Raw genomic sequence first — 14,189 nt, 5'->3', positions numbered from 1 at the left:
ACTATTCTTCCTATGTTTCTGTAGTTTTGAATTTCTCAAAATAGAAAGATGGGTATGGGGAGAAAACATGACTCTTTCCTGTTTATTCCACATGGTGACAGACATTTCTAGTTTTCCCTAAACTTCAAGTCTCATTTAATGATCTGCATTCTTTTTTCATTACCTTTTCCTATGCATCCCCAATCATCACCATACGCAAACCTGTGTCTATGACACACTGCATCCAGGAATGTTTTTTGGAAAAGCTGACCTCGTTCCATGAGTGTATTAGAATTTAGTCTTTTAGAATTAGAAATTTAGTCTAAATTAGAATTTAGTCTACACATTTGGGTATACATTTCTTTTCTTTTTTTTTTTTAAATATTTTATTTATTTATTTGACAGAGATCACAAGTAGGCAGACAGGCAAGCAGAGAGAGGGGAAGGGAAGCAGGCTCCCTACTGAGCAGAGAGCCAGATGCAGGGCTCCATCCCAGGACCCTGGGATCATGACCTGTGCCAAAGGCAGAGGCCCCAACCCACTGAGCCACCCAGGCGCCCCTGGGTATACATTTCTTAAAGCAAACTAGAACTTTTTATTCGTAAATTAAAATATTTTGCCTAACCAAATTACCTGAACATTAAATTTTATTAATAACTCTAAAATTAAAAAGTTATAGCCTGAAATTTTTAAAAATGAAAACCCCAAACATTATGCTTAAAATTAGAACACCAACAGTTAACCTCTGAAATAATGTATCAAAAGATCAAGCATCTAATTACTTCTAAGTCAAAGTTTAGGCTGAAGTTCACCTTTCTGATCCCACTATGTATCACACAGTCACCCAAGATAAGCTAATTCCAAGTTTCACATGCACTTTTCAATCCTTACCTCTCTCCATAATTTTAACAGCATTGCTGATACATTCATCACTCATTCACTCCTCCCTAAAACTCTTTTCCTCCCCCCTAAAACTCTTTTCCTCCCATCCCTTCTGTAATATGGTTCCCTCTGGGTTCCTGTCCCGATGGAAAACATTTAACAACTACAAGCACATACTGTGAAATTAGAACATCTAAGTTTGAATCCTGACTCCGCAGTTTCCTAGTTGTGTGAACTTCGACAAGTTAGTCTACGATTCGACTTCCCTGTATGTAAAACGTGGATAAAACCTTCTTTCAGGGTGTTTTTGGAAGATTAAATGTGTATAAAGGTTTTTCTTTTTTTTCTTCTCTTTTTTTTTTTTTTCTTTTTAACAGTGACAGGCATCCCAATAAGGACCACAGCATATGAATCTTGGCTGTTCTTATTGCTATTACTACCTTTCTGCCCCAGGTGCTCCTGAGTCTCCTTCACAGGCTTTGCCTTATTAATAAGCCTTTGAATGTTTATATATGTTCCCATAACTGTGACATCCATCATTTCTTCACTAGAGACACTCTACCACCAGTAAAATCCTCCACATTCATAGTTTGAACTACCATATACATGTTACCGACACCCATATTTCTATTTCTAGCCCAAAGCTCTCTAGCAAAACTTACAACGTACACATTCTACAGCATAATGAACACTTTCACCTGAGCAATCCATCAGCATCTCAAGTGCAATAAATATAAAGCTAAGCTCAATATTTATACTACTGGCTGTGTCTTCCTCCGAGGTTCCCTGATTTACGTGATACACTCTTGTTCAATGATTCTGGCCAGAAATTTGTTGATTCTATTTCATAAATACCTCTGTTCATCATCCCATCTGGAACAACTGGGGGATTTATTATTTCTCACTGGGTAAACCTCAGTCTTCTTGCATTTAAGTCTGACACCCTGTAATTCATTCTTCATAGTCCTGTCAGAGTTATCTTTCCAAAAAGCAAATACAAACTTCTTAACAAAGAGAAACCAGTCCTTCATGATCTGGATCCTGACCATGCCTCCAGTGTCCTATCTTGTACTACTTACCTACCCAGGGAACTTGCATGTTTGTGCCAAGCACATCTTGCGGCCTTGACAAATACTGTTCCTTTTTCGGTAAACACATACTATCCCTTCTTAACCTAACACTTATATATTCTAATCTATGCTCAAGTCAGGATTCCCTTTTCTAAAACAGCATGGATGACACCTGCCTACTCTTTACTCTTCTCTCTCCAAAGTCCTCCTATGAACTCCTAAGGCCTCATTTTACTGCTATCACAGTACTTAACCAGGTGATATTTTAAACTATCTGTGTATTTGCCTATCTCCTCCCATATAGAAAGAACTTTAATTTTTTACCCTTGGCACTTAAAAAAAAGTACTTAAAAACACTTACCACACAAATATACATTAGGCACTCTTCCTCAAAAAAAGTATGTATTGAACTCTGCCTCATGTAAGCAGCTCATAAATACTTCAAACTCCAGCTAGCACTTTTGACACAAATTCTTTTGTTAAAAAAAAAAAAAAGACTTTTCCCATTAGTTGAATGCTTTTAAAAACCCAAAATGGCATACACTACCACCCTTTGAAAACAAAAGTTTAAGTTATAAAACAGAATGGTGTAAGAAATCACAGATATCAAGCACAGATATCTGATATCTGATATCAGATATCAATTGATATCAAGATATCAATTGTTTTCATCTTACATAAAACTTGAGAATTCTGTACCTCCATTAAATTGAGCCCTTCCATTAAATTTACATAGCACCTTTAAGTTCTGTGCATATAGCACAGGCAAGATAAAACAAGGCAAATTTATTCAGGAAAGCATTAGGCATCTATAAAGATGACAAAAGTTCCAAGCTTAAAACATAACCTAAAGTTCACTCTTCTGCTATAGAGAAGGCAGTGGGGTGCTACTAAACTGAGGAAGTTACTGATGAATCATGTGACCCTGAGCAAGACATTTTACCTCTCATGAGTTCAGTTCCTTTATCTGTATGCAACTCTTATCACCAGCTCTTGACCTCGCCAGCTACAATATTTCTAGAAGCACTATATATACGTTCACAAATACATGCTGGCAGTGTTGCTACTTTAGCTACGTACTAAGTGTTCTGTCCAATGAGCCCCACTATCTCTGCCACATGACAAAGCCTAAAGCCCTCCAGCTGCCAAAGGTTTAGTTTATAGCAAAGTAGTGGAGAGTGTCTAATAGTGGAGAAAAATCAAACAGGCCATTTAGGCCTCCATAATCTAATATTCTCAGTAAAGCGGCTCGTTCACTTTTTATTTACAGCAAGACCTCAGTTTAACAAGTCCAGGGTCAAGTCAAATAATAACCACAATATCACAGAGCTCATAATCACTCCACCTCTTCCAAAGAAGAGGACTCTGTCACATAGTCAAGCTCATCATGCCTGGCTGCTCCTCACTTTTATCCAATGCTCTCGGGGAAGTTCCTCACTCTCTTTAAAACAAAATTTTATGGTGCCCAAACTCCTGAATGGCTACAGTTTTCTTCTCAAGGTGGAAATCTCTAATACCTGTAAAATGAGGTGCCTAGAAGAGATTCTGTCTAATGAAGGCCCCATTCAGATCTATATTCTCTATCCAGTTGAGTTTACAAATGAAGGCCACAGGGCCCCACAAGCATAAATAAGTTCTTTTACTTTCCAAAAACCCTCTGAATGTGCATCTGCTGTAGAAAAGCACAAGAGAATCTTTGTTCTGCCACCCTTAGGGATGTGCACAGTGACTCACTCCAAACTGATTCCAAGTACAATGCTGTGCTTTTGCCAACTGAGAAAAAACCTCTACAAGTCTACATTTAAGGATAATTCTAAATTCTGAAATAGATTAAGGACTATAAGAATGTATCTTACATTCTTACAGTCCTAGCTCCCTCTTCAACTTTTCACAACAAAAAAAAGCTATTTTTTAATGCCTTTTTCTGACTATAAAAAGGTAATTATATTAGCACCTAGCTAAGGATGTAATTTTTGCCCAGGAAAAGTTTTAAGTCATCTAGTTAAAATCACATGAGAAATTAACACTGATATTTATCTGCATTTCTCTCAGATGTCTCTCCTACACGTGTTTTCCGTAAAGTATTTTAAAAACCGTACAAAAAAGGAGTTGGTTTCATGGTATGACTACATTTCTTCTATCTATATTATTTATAAAGAACTGCCAGGTAAAATAGTCTCTATGGCAACTGTACTTTATTCATATTTTATTTAGAGAGTATTATTAATAGCAAATTTGGCCCTTTTTGTCAAACTTCATCAGTCTTTTCATCCCAGTACTTCAAATATTAGACCAAAAGAAACCACCACTAGAAGAGGAGGGAAACTATTTTTCACCTTCCTTTTCTTCTTAAAGTCATTTATAAATATGTGTATACCTAGGGGTTCCAAGTACTGCATACTATGCACTGGACATTATATTCAAGGAGCTCATATTCCAGCCACATACACAAACATGCAAGTAATCGTAACACAGCAATTACTGTGGTGAAGGAAGATGTGAAGTCTCTTGGGAACGCTGAGAAGGAGTGGAAAAGTAAGGAAATCTGCAATTTTGCAGGTGAGCACTGGAGATGACACTTCAGTGAGGAGACTGACCTTGCCAAGTCAGAGGATGGCTTTCCAGTCAAAGGAAATGGCAAGCTAACATGTATGCTACCACTTATTGAGTGTTTATTATGACAGGCACTTGCTAAATATTTATTCCACACAATAATCCCAAAATGATATTTGGTCTTAAAGATATTAGGCAGCATGCCCAGGATCATTCAAAGTCTCAGTGCTGGAGCCTACATTAGTCTGAAGTAGTCTTGCCCAAATGCAAAACCCAGGGCTATAAATACTGCTATAACCATATATTCCCAACCTGTATAAAGTATAGAGAGAGGAGAATTTGACACAATGGACAATGCCTCTCACCTCTGTGTATCAGAACTACTTAAGAAGACCTCTATAAGTACTAATGCTTAACACTCCATTCCAAAAGGTTCTAACCCAAGAAACAAAGGGTGGGCATAGACATTTAAAAAAAAGGTTCCCTACATTGAGAAAGATAGCCTAGAAGGAGAAGTAAGGTGTTTCAATATTTTAGGTAGTTAAAATGCATGTCTTTGTGGTGGGGGATGATGAGGCTAGAATGCCACGCAGAAGATCATGGAGGACTTTACCTCTCTATACCGATTTACAAAAAGTACTTGCTGCCTTTGCTTTCTTAAGTCTTATGCTCTCTTCAACCCACTGCAATCAGGATCTTTATTCATTAGTCTAGTGAAATCATCCTAACAGACACAATCCAAAGAATTTATCAGTCCTCCCTCTTCTTGAATTCTCAAAAGTATCCGACATTAGTGATTAGGGATTTCTCTATGAAATGCCCTCCTGTAGCAGCACTCTTCTATTCTCATCCTACCTCTTTAACAATTTCTTTTCACTCCCTTTTGCAGGTTTCTTATCTTTGTCCCACCCTTTAATAGGAGAACACCCAAAAGGGCTGTCCTACCCTCATTATCGCTTTTTCCCCTTGTCATTCCTATCAATCTCATGACTTCGCCTATAACCCATATGCTGTATAGAATCTCAGACCCAGAGCCTGGTTTAACCTGAAGCTGTAATTTCTTAGAGAACATCACTACCTGCATCCCCTGCATGGAGTCTAAAACCACTTCCAAAATTTAATCTTTTGCCACCCTAATTCTGCTTAATAAAGCACTCTTAACCAGGCAGTTACCCAAATCAACAATCTAGAAATCATCTAAACTGCTTTGCACTTGCACCCAGTCCAAACCTGTTTCCAGCAAGTAAAAGACAGAAAGCCAGACTTAACCTGAAACTTGTGAGGAACATAAGGGCAGGGTATGTTGGCCTTAAATGCAGCTTCTGGGGTTGAGAAGCAATTATCTCAAAAGTAGGTTTGGGGGCACCTGGGTGGCTCAGTGGGTTAAAGTCTCTGCCTTTGGCTCAGGTCATGATCCCAGGGTCCTGGGATCGAGCCCCCGCATCGCATCAGGCTCTCTGCTCAGCAGGGAGTCTGTTTCCTCCTCTCTCTCTGCCTGCCTCTCTGCCTGCTTGTGATCTCCTGTCTGTCAAGTAAATAAATTAAAAACAAAAATCTTTAAAAAAAAAAAAAAAGTAAGTTTCGACAGAGTGGGGCAGACAATTCAGAAGGGTAGCCAAAAGGGTGAATTAGGATAAAAAGGATAGGCAGATGGAGATCAAGGAAATCACCAAGAGGGGTGATTAAAAGTCCAGTCCAGAGGTAAAACACAAAAAAACAAGTCCTCTTGGTTGCTACAAAGAATATACAGTGTATGATTGCACTCAAATGAAGTTCAAAGGTAGGCAGAACACATTTATGGTTAAAAAAAATTTTTCCTCTTGGAAAGGGTACTGATTGGGAAGGGCAAAGGGGGAGTTTCTGGACAGGTGATAGTATTTCATACCCCGATTTGAGTGATAACTAAATGTAACTGTAAAAACTAAGCTGACCATCTAGTTAGGATGTATGGACTTCTTCGTTATACGTATTATAGTCCATGTCAAACTTTTATGAAAAAGCCTGGTGGAAGGCAGATACTCCCAATTCCAATCAGTGACCACTTGGGCCAATTCTAGCTCCTCACTATTTTATTATTCCATAGGCAACTGCCTTACCTCACACCTGAACTACTTTGTTTCCTATAACCAGGACCCTATCTCCTGGTTTTCCTGTCATCCTGATACAATCATTAATAATCTTCTCTTTCATTCCTAATTGTATCCTGGTTTAGAGAAAATATATGTTTACCCTACCTATAAGCCTTCTTGCTTTTGTTATACTGTCCCTTCTCCTCCCCAGTGTATCTTCAACAACACCCACAAAGTAAATCTGTAAATCTGACCTTATTTTCAGACTTTAAGCCTTCCAATGTTTCTCCTTTATTCGTAAGATCAGGTTCAAATCCTTGAAATGATTCAACCCTGCTAGTATATCCAGTATATCCAGCTAGTATATCCATTTAACCCCCAGACACCATCCACAGTATTATGCAAAGTTTATTATCACATCCCTCCCAAAGAGCATTTTTAGACATTTTTTCTGAAATGCTGCCCCACCCTCAATTAAATACTAAGAAATAAGATTCTGCCAGGCAGAACTGTGTTTTTTAAGGCTACAAACCATTAACAAGGTCTTTTTTTTCACTACTCCCCTAAAAAATAATTTTTGTGGGGCATGTGGGTGGCTCAGTTGGTCAGTTAAGCTTCCAACTCTTGATTTTTGGCTTAGGTCATGATATCGGGGTCGTGGGATCCAGCCGTGTGTGGGGCTCCCCAATCAGAGTGGAGTCTGCTCCTTCCCCTGCATGAGCACACGTACTCTCTCTCAAGTAAATATATATATCTCTAAAAAAATAGTAATAATGTGTGCTCCTTTGGGGATGATATCACCCCAACTGGGAATGCATGCTCACCAAGTGGCTTCTTGTTCCACACATATAATTTTCCTTCACTCTTCTTGCTCTCTGCCCAGAATGACTTCCCTTCTAGATGTCGTCCACACAACTATTCACCATGTTTAAGATTCCATTAACTGCTCATCAAAATTTCTCCTTTTTCCGCTTGCAGTCCAAAGTATCCAATCCATACTTTTGCCACTAATAACCTTAATGTTTACTAATGTTTCCTTGACCATCTCCCAACTCACTGAATAGGGACCATATCCAATCTCTTTCCACAAAACCACTGTATTTTATTATGTCTGACATACTTACTAAATGAAAGGGCATATTAATGTTATTACATAGGTGAGATAACAATACAACTCATTGGGGCGCCTGGGTGGCTCAGTGGGTTAAGCCTCTGCCTTCGGCTCAGGTCATGATCGCAGGGTCCTGGGATCAAGTCCCGCATCAGGCTCTCTGCTCAGCAGAGAGCCTGCTTCCTCCTCTCTCTCTGCCTGCCTCTCTGCCTCTCTGACTACTTCTGATCTCTCTCCGCCAAATAAATTTAAAACAAAACAAAACAACAACAAAAAAAACCAATACAACTCATTTACCTCAGACAGCCCCTCTTTAACGTGTTATTTTGATGTAAATACTAATGGCATCTCTTTTAACTCGCAAAAATGATTTGGATAACTTATATTGGTAACTTATCTAGGCAGTGGGCAATTCTCATCAACAGTGAAAAATGGTGAGATGTATAAAATAAATAAAACGACTCAAGTACAAAAGTCAAAGGTAAAACGATATAAGGGCATGAACTAGGGTAGCAGAGCACAGGAAAAAAAGGTAGACAGAGATTCAGGACATAAATATTTAGCGGTCAATTGGACAGAGAGAAGATTATCAGGGAGAAACCAGAGTCGGAACATGAATTTCTAGCCTGAGCAACAAAATATTCTGTTTTTTGAGGCTTCAATATAGGACTAGTGATTAAAGAACCTGGAGGACAATTTAATTGATATATGGATCAAAAGCACATGAAAGGTGGGTAAGAAGGACCAAGTGTCAGCCTATAAATATTAAGTGAAGCCAAGTTGCTGAATGAGGCCTCCCAGGAGGTACAAAATCAACAGTTCCATCAATAGAAACTATTATATTTTAAAAGGAGGACCACACAAAATGAATTCTAAATTTTGTTTTAACACATTTATTCATTATTTAGTACATGCAAAGCATGATATTAAATACCTAAGGAAATGAACCCTAAGAGAGGTAAGGAGCTCTCTCTGAGGTAAAAAGAAAGGTTATCAACAAAGAACAGTGCTGGATATGGGCTGAGCTGGGAAGGGCCAAATTCAAGACCTTAATTTTGACTGTAGTATCTTTAATTTGGCTAGAAGGACTCAAAACAAGTACCTTAATAGCTTTCACTGATAAAGAGCTTCACAGAGTACCTAAGTCTAAAATTTCCCACTTAAAAGGAAAATCTTTGAGAAATGGGAAAGGAAATTAGAGAACTAGCTCAGAAAAGACAATGGGCTCTGAAGCTGGAATTATGAAGTCGGAGAAATAGCCAGAACATAAAAACCGTGTTAGAACACAGTTCTAAGTGTTATACTGTACAACACGTTTCCATGTCTGGCTCAATCAGATTAAGTTTGAGATGACAGTTTCACATAAGAGCAACAAATGGTTCAAAATAAAGGGACTCTCAGTTTTGTCCCAGAAACACAGAGAAAACTTCTATACTCATTATACAATGCAAATATATCATTACAAGATTATAAGACAGTGATTTTTAACCTATTTGTCTATTTTTTGATAATGCTTCACACTCACTAAGCATTCAAGAAAAAGTAAGTTGAATGTATTTTATCCCTTTCTATTACACACTTAATTCATTTGGCTTTTCTTTTCCTGGCACGGTTTGCTCCCACTTGTTCTCTTTTGCTGGTCTCTGCTCTTCTCCCCTGATGCTATAGTAATCAAGTGTGCCATGAAGCTGTCTGTGGTCCTCTTCTCTTCTTTGTATACACTCACACCACCTTGGTAATTTCATCTAGTCTCATGACCTGAAATACTACTGTCTACCAGCGAATGAATATAAAATTCCCATCTCCAGCCCAGCCCTCTCTACAGAAATACAAATTTGTATACGCAACTCCTTACTTGCCATTTCTAATACATATTTCAAAACTTAACATGTTCAAAACTGAATTCCTGATTTTCCTTCCCCAAACCTACTTTTCCACAGCAGCTTTCCCCCATCTCTTTGACGCCAGCTGAAACTTTGACGCCAGCTGAAATTCTTTGATAACTCCAACACTGATTTTCAGGTCAAAAACCTTGAAACCTTGCTCGACACTTTTCTTTCCCCCAAAGCACACGGTTAATTCATTACCAAATTCTGTTGGCTAAACCTTCAAAATATTTCCCTAAATGATAACTTCTTACCACCTGCATTATTATCACTTCAGTCTAAGCTACAATCAGCTCTTCCCAACTTCAAAGTGACAACCTTCAACTGACGTGCCTGCTTCTTTTTACCTTTGCTCCCATAAAGTCTATTCTCAACCCAGCAAGCAACCAGGGGCGCTTTAAAAAAGTTAAGTAGGATATCTTCTTCAAAATCTTCTGGTGACCCCCTCTTTCACACAAAATAAGAGTTAAGGAATTTCCAATGACTTACAAAGACCTTAATGATATACTCCCTCCTACACTATTACTGCCTCTCTGACTTCATCTCTTACAAATCTCACCCTTGTTTACTCTCCTCCAGTCACTTAACAGCTCCTTGCTACTCCTTGAATGCACCAGACATACCCTCATCTTGGAAGTGCATGACTATTCCCTCTATTTCAAATGCTTTCCCCATATATCTCCAGAGCTAATTATATCACATGCATCAAGCCTTCAATCAAAAGTCGTCTTCTCAGAAATCACAACACTGTTCATCTTATTTAAATTGCAACCCAGCCCTTCCCCCTGTTTCAAGTCCCCTTATTCTTTCTTAAATTAGCCATTATCACATTATTTAACTTACTTGATTCTATTTTTCCCATCTCCCCCCTTGACCCTTCCATTAGAATGCCAAGCACCAGTAGGGCATGCCTGTTTTGTTCAATGATACATCCCAGTGCACAGAACAGTGCCTTGAATTTGTAAGATTTCAGTAAGTGTTAAATGAAAATACTTATAATAAAATTTTAAGAGTCCACTAAAAGGATAAAGGTCTCCTGAAAAGAGAAATGTAATTTGATGAAATTCTTACAAATAAATCAGCACTTCGATTCAGGTTACCACTTCTTTACTCATACTTGGGTACTGCAAACAAATTCTATACTCACTGGAAACCACTGCCAATAAATCAAGCAGTTACCATGTTATGGGCTAGATCTCAGCACTCTAGACTGTATTGTGGGCAGTTGGTCAGCATTCCCTTAAACAATGCTGCTGTTCCAGTAAAACAAGATGAGTACTTAATGCGGCACACATCTGCCAACATAATTTTCTTAATAGTTTAGAATATCTTCTAAAACCAAAAAGAAAGAAAGAAGAAACAAAGGAAGAAATAATATCTACTAAGACTCAAAAATAGGCCATTCCAAAGTGGCTAATTATGCTATTCAAGAGAAGTAAGATTTTCCTATTAAACTGTGAATTTATCATAAATATTTAAAAGTAAAACCTACATTATAGATTGCAAGACTTGTGTAATAGTTTCTAATTATATAAAAACTACAGCAGATTCACCTGTGAAGGTGAAGACTTTCAATTAGCTCACAATGACTTCAAGAATCATCACAGGGAAATTAAAACACATGGGATAAAAAAGGTAGGTCTCAAAATGAGGACTCTGGAAAGTGGCAGAATTTGCCTTGTTTCCATTTAAAGATCAGGACCCCCCAAAACAAAATTGACTTTGTTTAACCACAGTTACACCTTGACTAATGTCATATCACAAAAGGTGAGCCCCAAGTTACTGAGATCCACTATGCAAAGCACTATAAATCTAAAAAAAACAAACCTCAAAAGTGGCTTAAGCATTAACCAAACCATTTAATTTCATGTATTGCAACCATATACACGACAATCTAACAATCCCTTCACCCTCTTGGCAGTTATTGCTTTTTGGTTTAAGAAATATACCACTTATTACAGAAACTACCCCAAATCAAGGAAAACCTCCCCCCAAATCTAAGCACTCTATAGGGCTATGCAAAGTTAACAAGGTGTCTGTTTCGTGACGACTGAAAATTAGCCTTGAGATCAAATGAAAATCATTTAAGCTGATGCCACTGATGCTAACCCAATAGAGCTAATTTTGGATCCACGCACAAAATACTGAAGAATTTCCCGCTGACAGTCTGAGAAAGTACCACCAGAACCGATCTTTAAATATGTATCACCCACCACCAGAATTCATCTGACTGGATGCAAAGTCTCAAGCTGATTTTGAACTTTTTCTACGCAACGTCAAAGACCTTTAAAGAAAAGCTACTTTTTCATAAATGACTACTAACAATTTCTACTTCGTTTTTCTATCAACGTAAGGACACTCTCACTCCGAGACCCACATTTTACCCCGAGAAAATAGGATTTTGTTATCTTCTTATCAAAAAACTAAGTTACCGGCAAAGACGGGTATGCGTGAAGACTGCACCCAGAGCAGGAAAGGCGGTCATCACCCCGGCGAGAAGGGCCTGGGTGAGAGGAAGGGACGCAGAGAACACATAAACTGGCAGCAGGTGCGAGTCTCTGGCAAGGGGACAGTCGCCACAGGTTTCGGACCGACAGGAGGATGTTGTCCGTTGGACAGCGGGACTCGCGCTAGGGTCCGCCAGTCTTACCTCGGGGGTCCGCTCGGGAGGCTTCTTCTTCAGCGCCTGCCTAGCGCCGGGGTCCACGGGTGAGTTCATGGCCGCGGCCCCCGCCCCCGTGCTCCCCAGCCTGCCCTTAGCAGTCCACGAGACAGTACATTGACCTTAGGTAGGGGGTCTGCACCCTCCACCCCCGAGGTAGTGAAGTCCGGACCGCCCCGGGGTCAGCGCTGGAACAAACAAGCCTTCGCAACGCCCGCCCAGGGCCTCAGCCCACGCGCGACTGGCCAGAGGGAAGCCCGCACGGGGGCGGAAGGAGGGCGAGTGCGCATGCGCAGCAGGGCGAGCACGCAAACGAGCGCCCAAGGGCGTGTCTCCGCGGTGACGTAAAAACGGGGGCGGTGCAGTTAGACCTCTTCCGACCCTTCTTCGTGAGATTTGAAGACATGTCGCGAGATCTTACCTGAACCAGTCACGGGGACCCGCCTCGGATTTGCGGTTTCAGCTGTTCCAACTTCCGGTGCAGGGACCGGAAGCGCACTGTAGGGGACTGAGCAAAAATAGCTTGTTGGGGCAGAACGGTAAGGGTACGCGTTAGCGTTGTGGGGGGAGGGTTCTGTTTGTGCCCTAATCCGGAAACTCAGGGTGTGGCCAAGCCTGGGGCCAAGCTCCTATTCTGCAACGCCGACACCCCTCCCTTGGAGAAAGTGCAGAAATCGTTGCTACCGTTCCGCGAACGGGGAAGTTCACTCTTCAGTGCGTTTCTCTTAATAAATCTCTTGTGGAAGGAGACCGTCAGAAAGTACTTGCCCTGTCCATTACGGCCGTACTGAGATCGGGGCACAAATTAAAGTCTCGCGGCCTTGAACAGGGATTGGGCGCCGGTCTTGTGGCCAGCTCCCAGTTAGTGCTGATTCGCGAAGGATTTAGGGCCGCCTGGACTCGAGTGACCGATTTCGCACTGCACTTTACATACTTGTTTCCCAACAGAGCGAATAAAGCCAACTTCCACTTATTTACTGGTCTCTTGGTAAGAAAAAAAAGACCATTATTCAGGATAGCCAGGCACCTGCAAATTAGGTTTTCACTGTTTCACTGAAAACGGAGAATTCCAGAGTCCATTCGTTGTAGAACAGTGTTTTTCATTTCTGTCCCTTTGGCGCGCTGATGGGCTGCACTGGTCTCAAAGTTCCTTACTTCGTAGACATTATAGGCATGTTCTTTTTACTGAATTTTAAGCTTTCTTAAGTCTGTATACCATATCTAGGTACATCTTAGTATTTCTCACGGCAGTTTGCATAGCTCACTCAATAATTCAAAGTGATTAATGATTATTATGTTATTCAGTTTTCTAATGACGTGCTGTATTTTAGAGAAAAGGTAAAGGAGAATTCAGGCAGCAACACATTTCTCGTACCTGGTAATGATGGCTGATACTAATAATGGTTTTGGGAGCGCCTGGGTGGCTCAGTGGGTTAAAGCCTCTGCCTTCAGCGCAGGTCATGATCCCTGAGTCCTACTGCTTGGCGGGGAGCCTGCTTCCCTGCCTCTCTCCCTGCTTGTGATCTCTGTCTGTCAAATAAATAAATAAAATCTTTGGGGGTAAAAAAGAAAATCTTTGAAAAAAAAAGTTTTGTTTTCTTTTGGTTGTTGGACTTGCCCAAACTTGCAAGTTTACAACATTTCTCTTTTGAATATGGGTCAAAAACCGTATCAGGAAAGTTGTGGTTCAGCCATTCTGGAAATTAACCCTGGAGAGATCACAAGGAATTGCGATGACCCATTTTCGTCATTATTTGATCTGCCTAGCATCACAACATTGAGCCGTTACATTCTTCAAGGATCAGTTTCTAGGGCCACATAAATATTTTAAAGAGGAGAAAGGAATTAAAGCATGATGACCAGGAGCTTAGACTTTAGGGCAAACATCTCAATTTGTGTCTATAATAGGCCATTTCTATTTAAACCATTTGAGGGGCATCTGGGTGGCTCGTGGGTTAAGCCTCTGCCTTCAGCTC

General features: G+C 40.1%; 1 protein-coding gene across 5 annotated transcripts in view; it reads right to left on the bottom strand.

Moving 5' to 3' along the window:
- The window catches only part of RAPGEF6 (Rap guanine nucleotide exchange factor 6), a 190,205-nt gene extending 177,738 nt beyond the window's left edge, over positions 1 to 12,467 (bottom strand). For all 5 annotated transcript variants that reach the window (XM_046000273.1, XM_046000274.1, XM_046000277.1 and 2 more), the window contains exon 1: positions 12,202 to 12,467. In XM_046000273.1, the coding sequence (XP_045856229.1) occupies positions 12,202 to 12,270 (69 nt within the window). In that variant the 5' untranslated portion in view covers positions 12,271 to 12,467. The remainder of the gene's footprint in view (positions 1 to 12,201) is intronic.
- Positions 12,468 to 14,189: the final 1,722 nt, after the last annotated feature.

This window comes from Meles meles, chromosome 3 (assembly GCF_922984935.1).
Source record: "Meles meles chromosome 3, mMelMel3.1 paternal haplotype, whole genome shotgun sequence".
Classification (NCBI taxonomy): Eukaryota; Metazoa; Chordata; class Mammalia; order Carnivora; family Mustelidae; genus Meles; species Meles meles.
The sequence above is the reverse complement of the archived record's forward strand: the minus strand, read 5'-3'. Positions and strand labels throughout refer to the sequence as shown.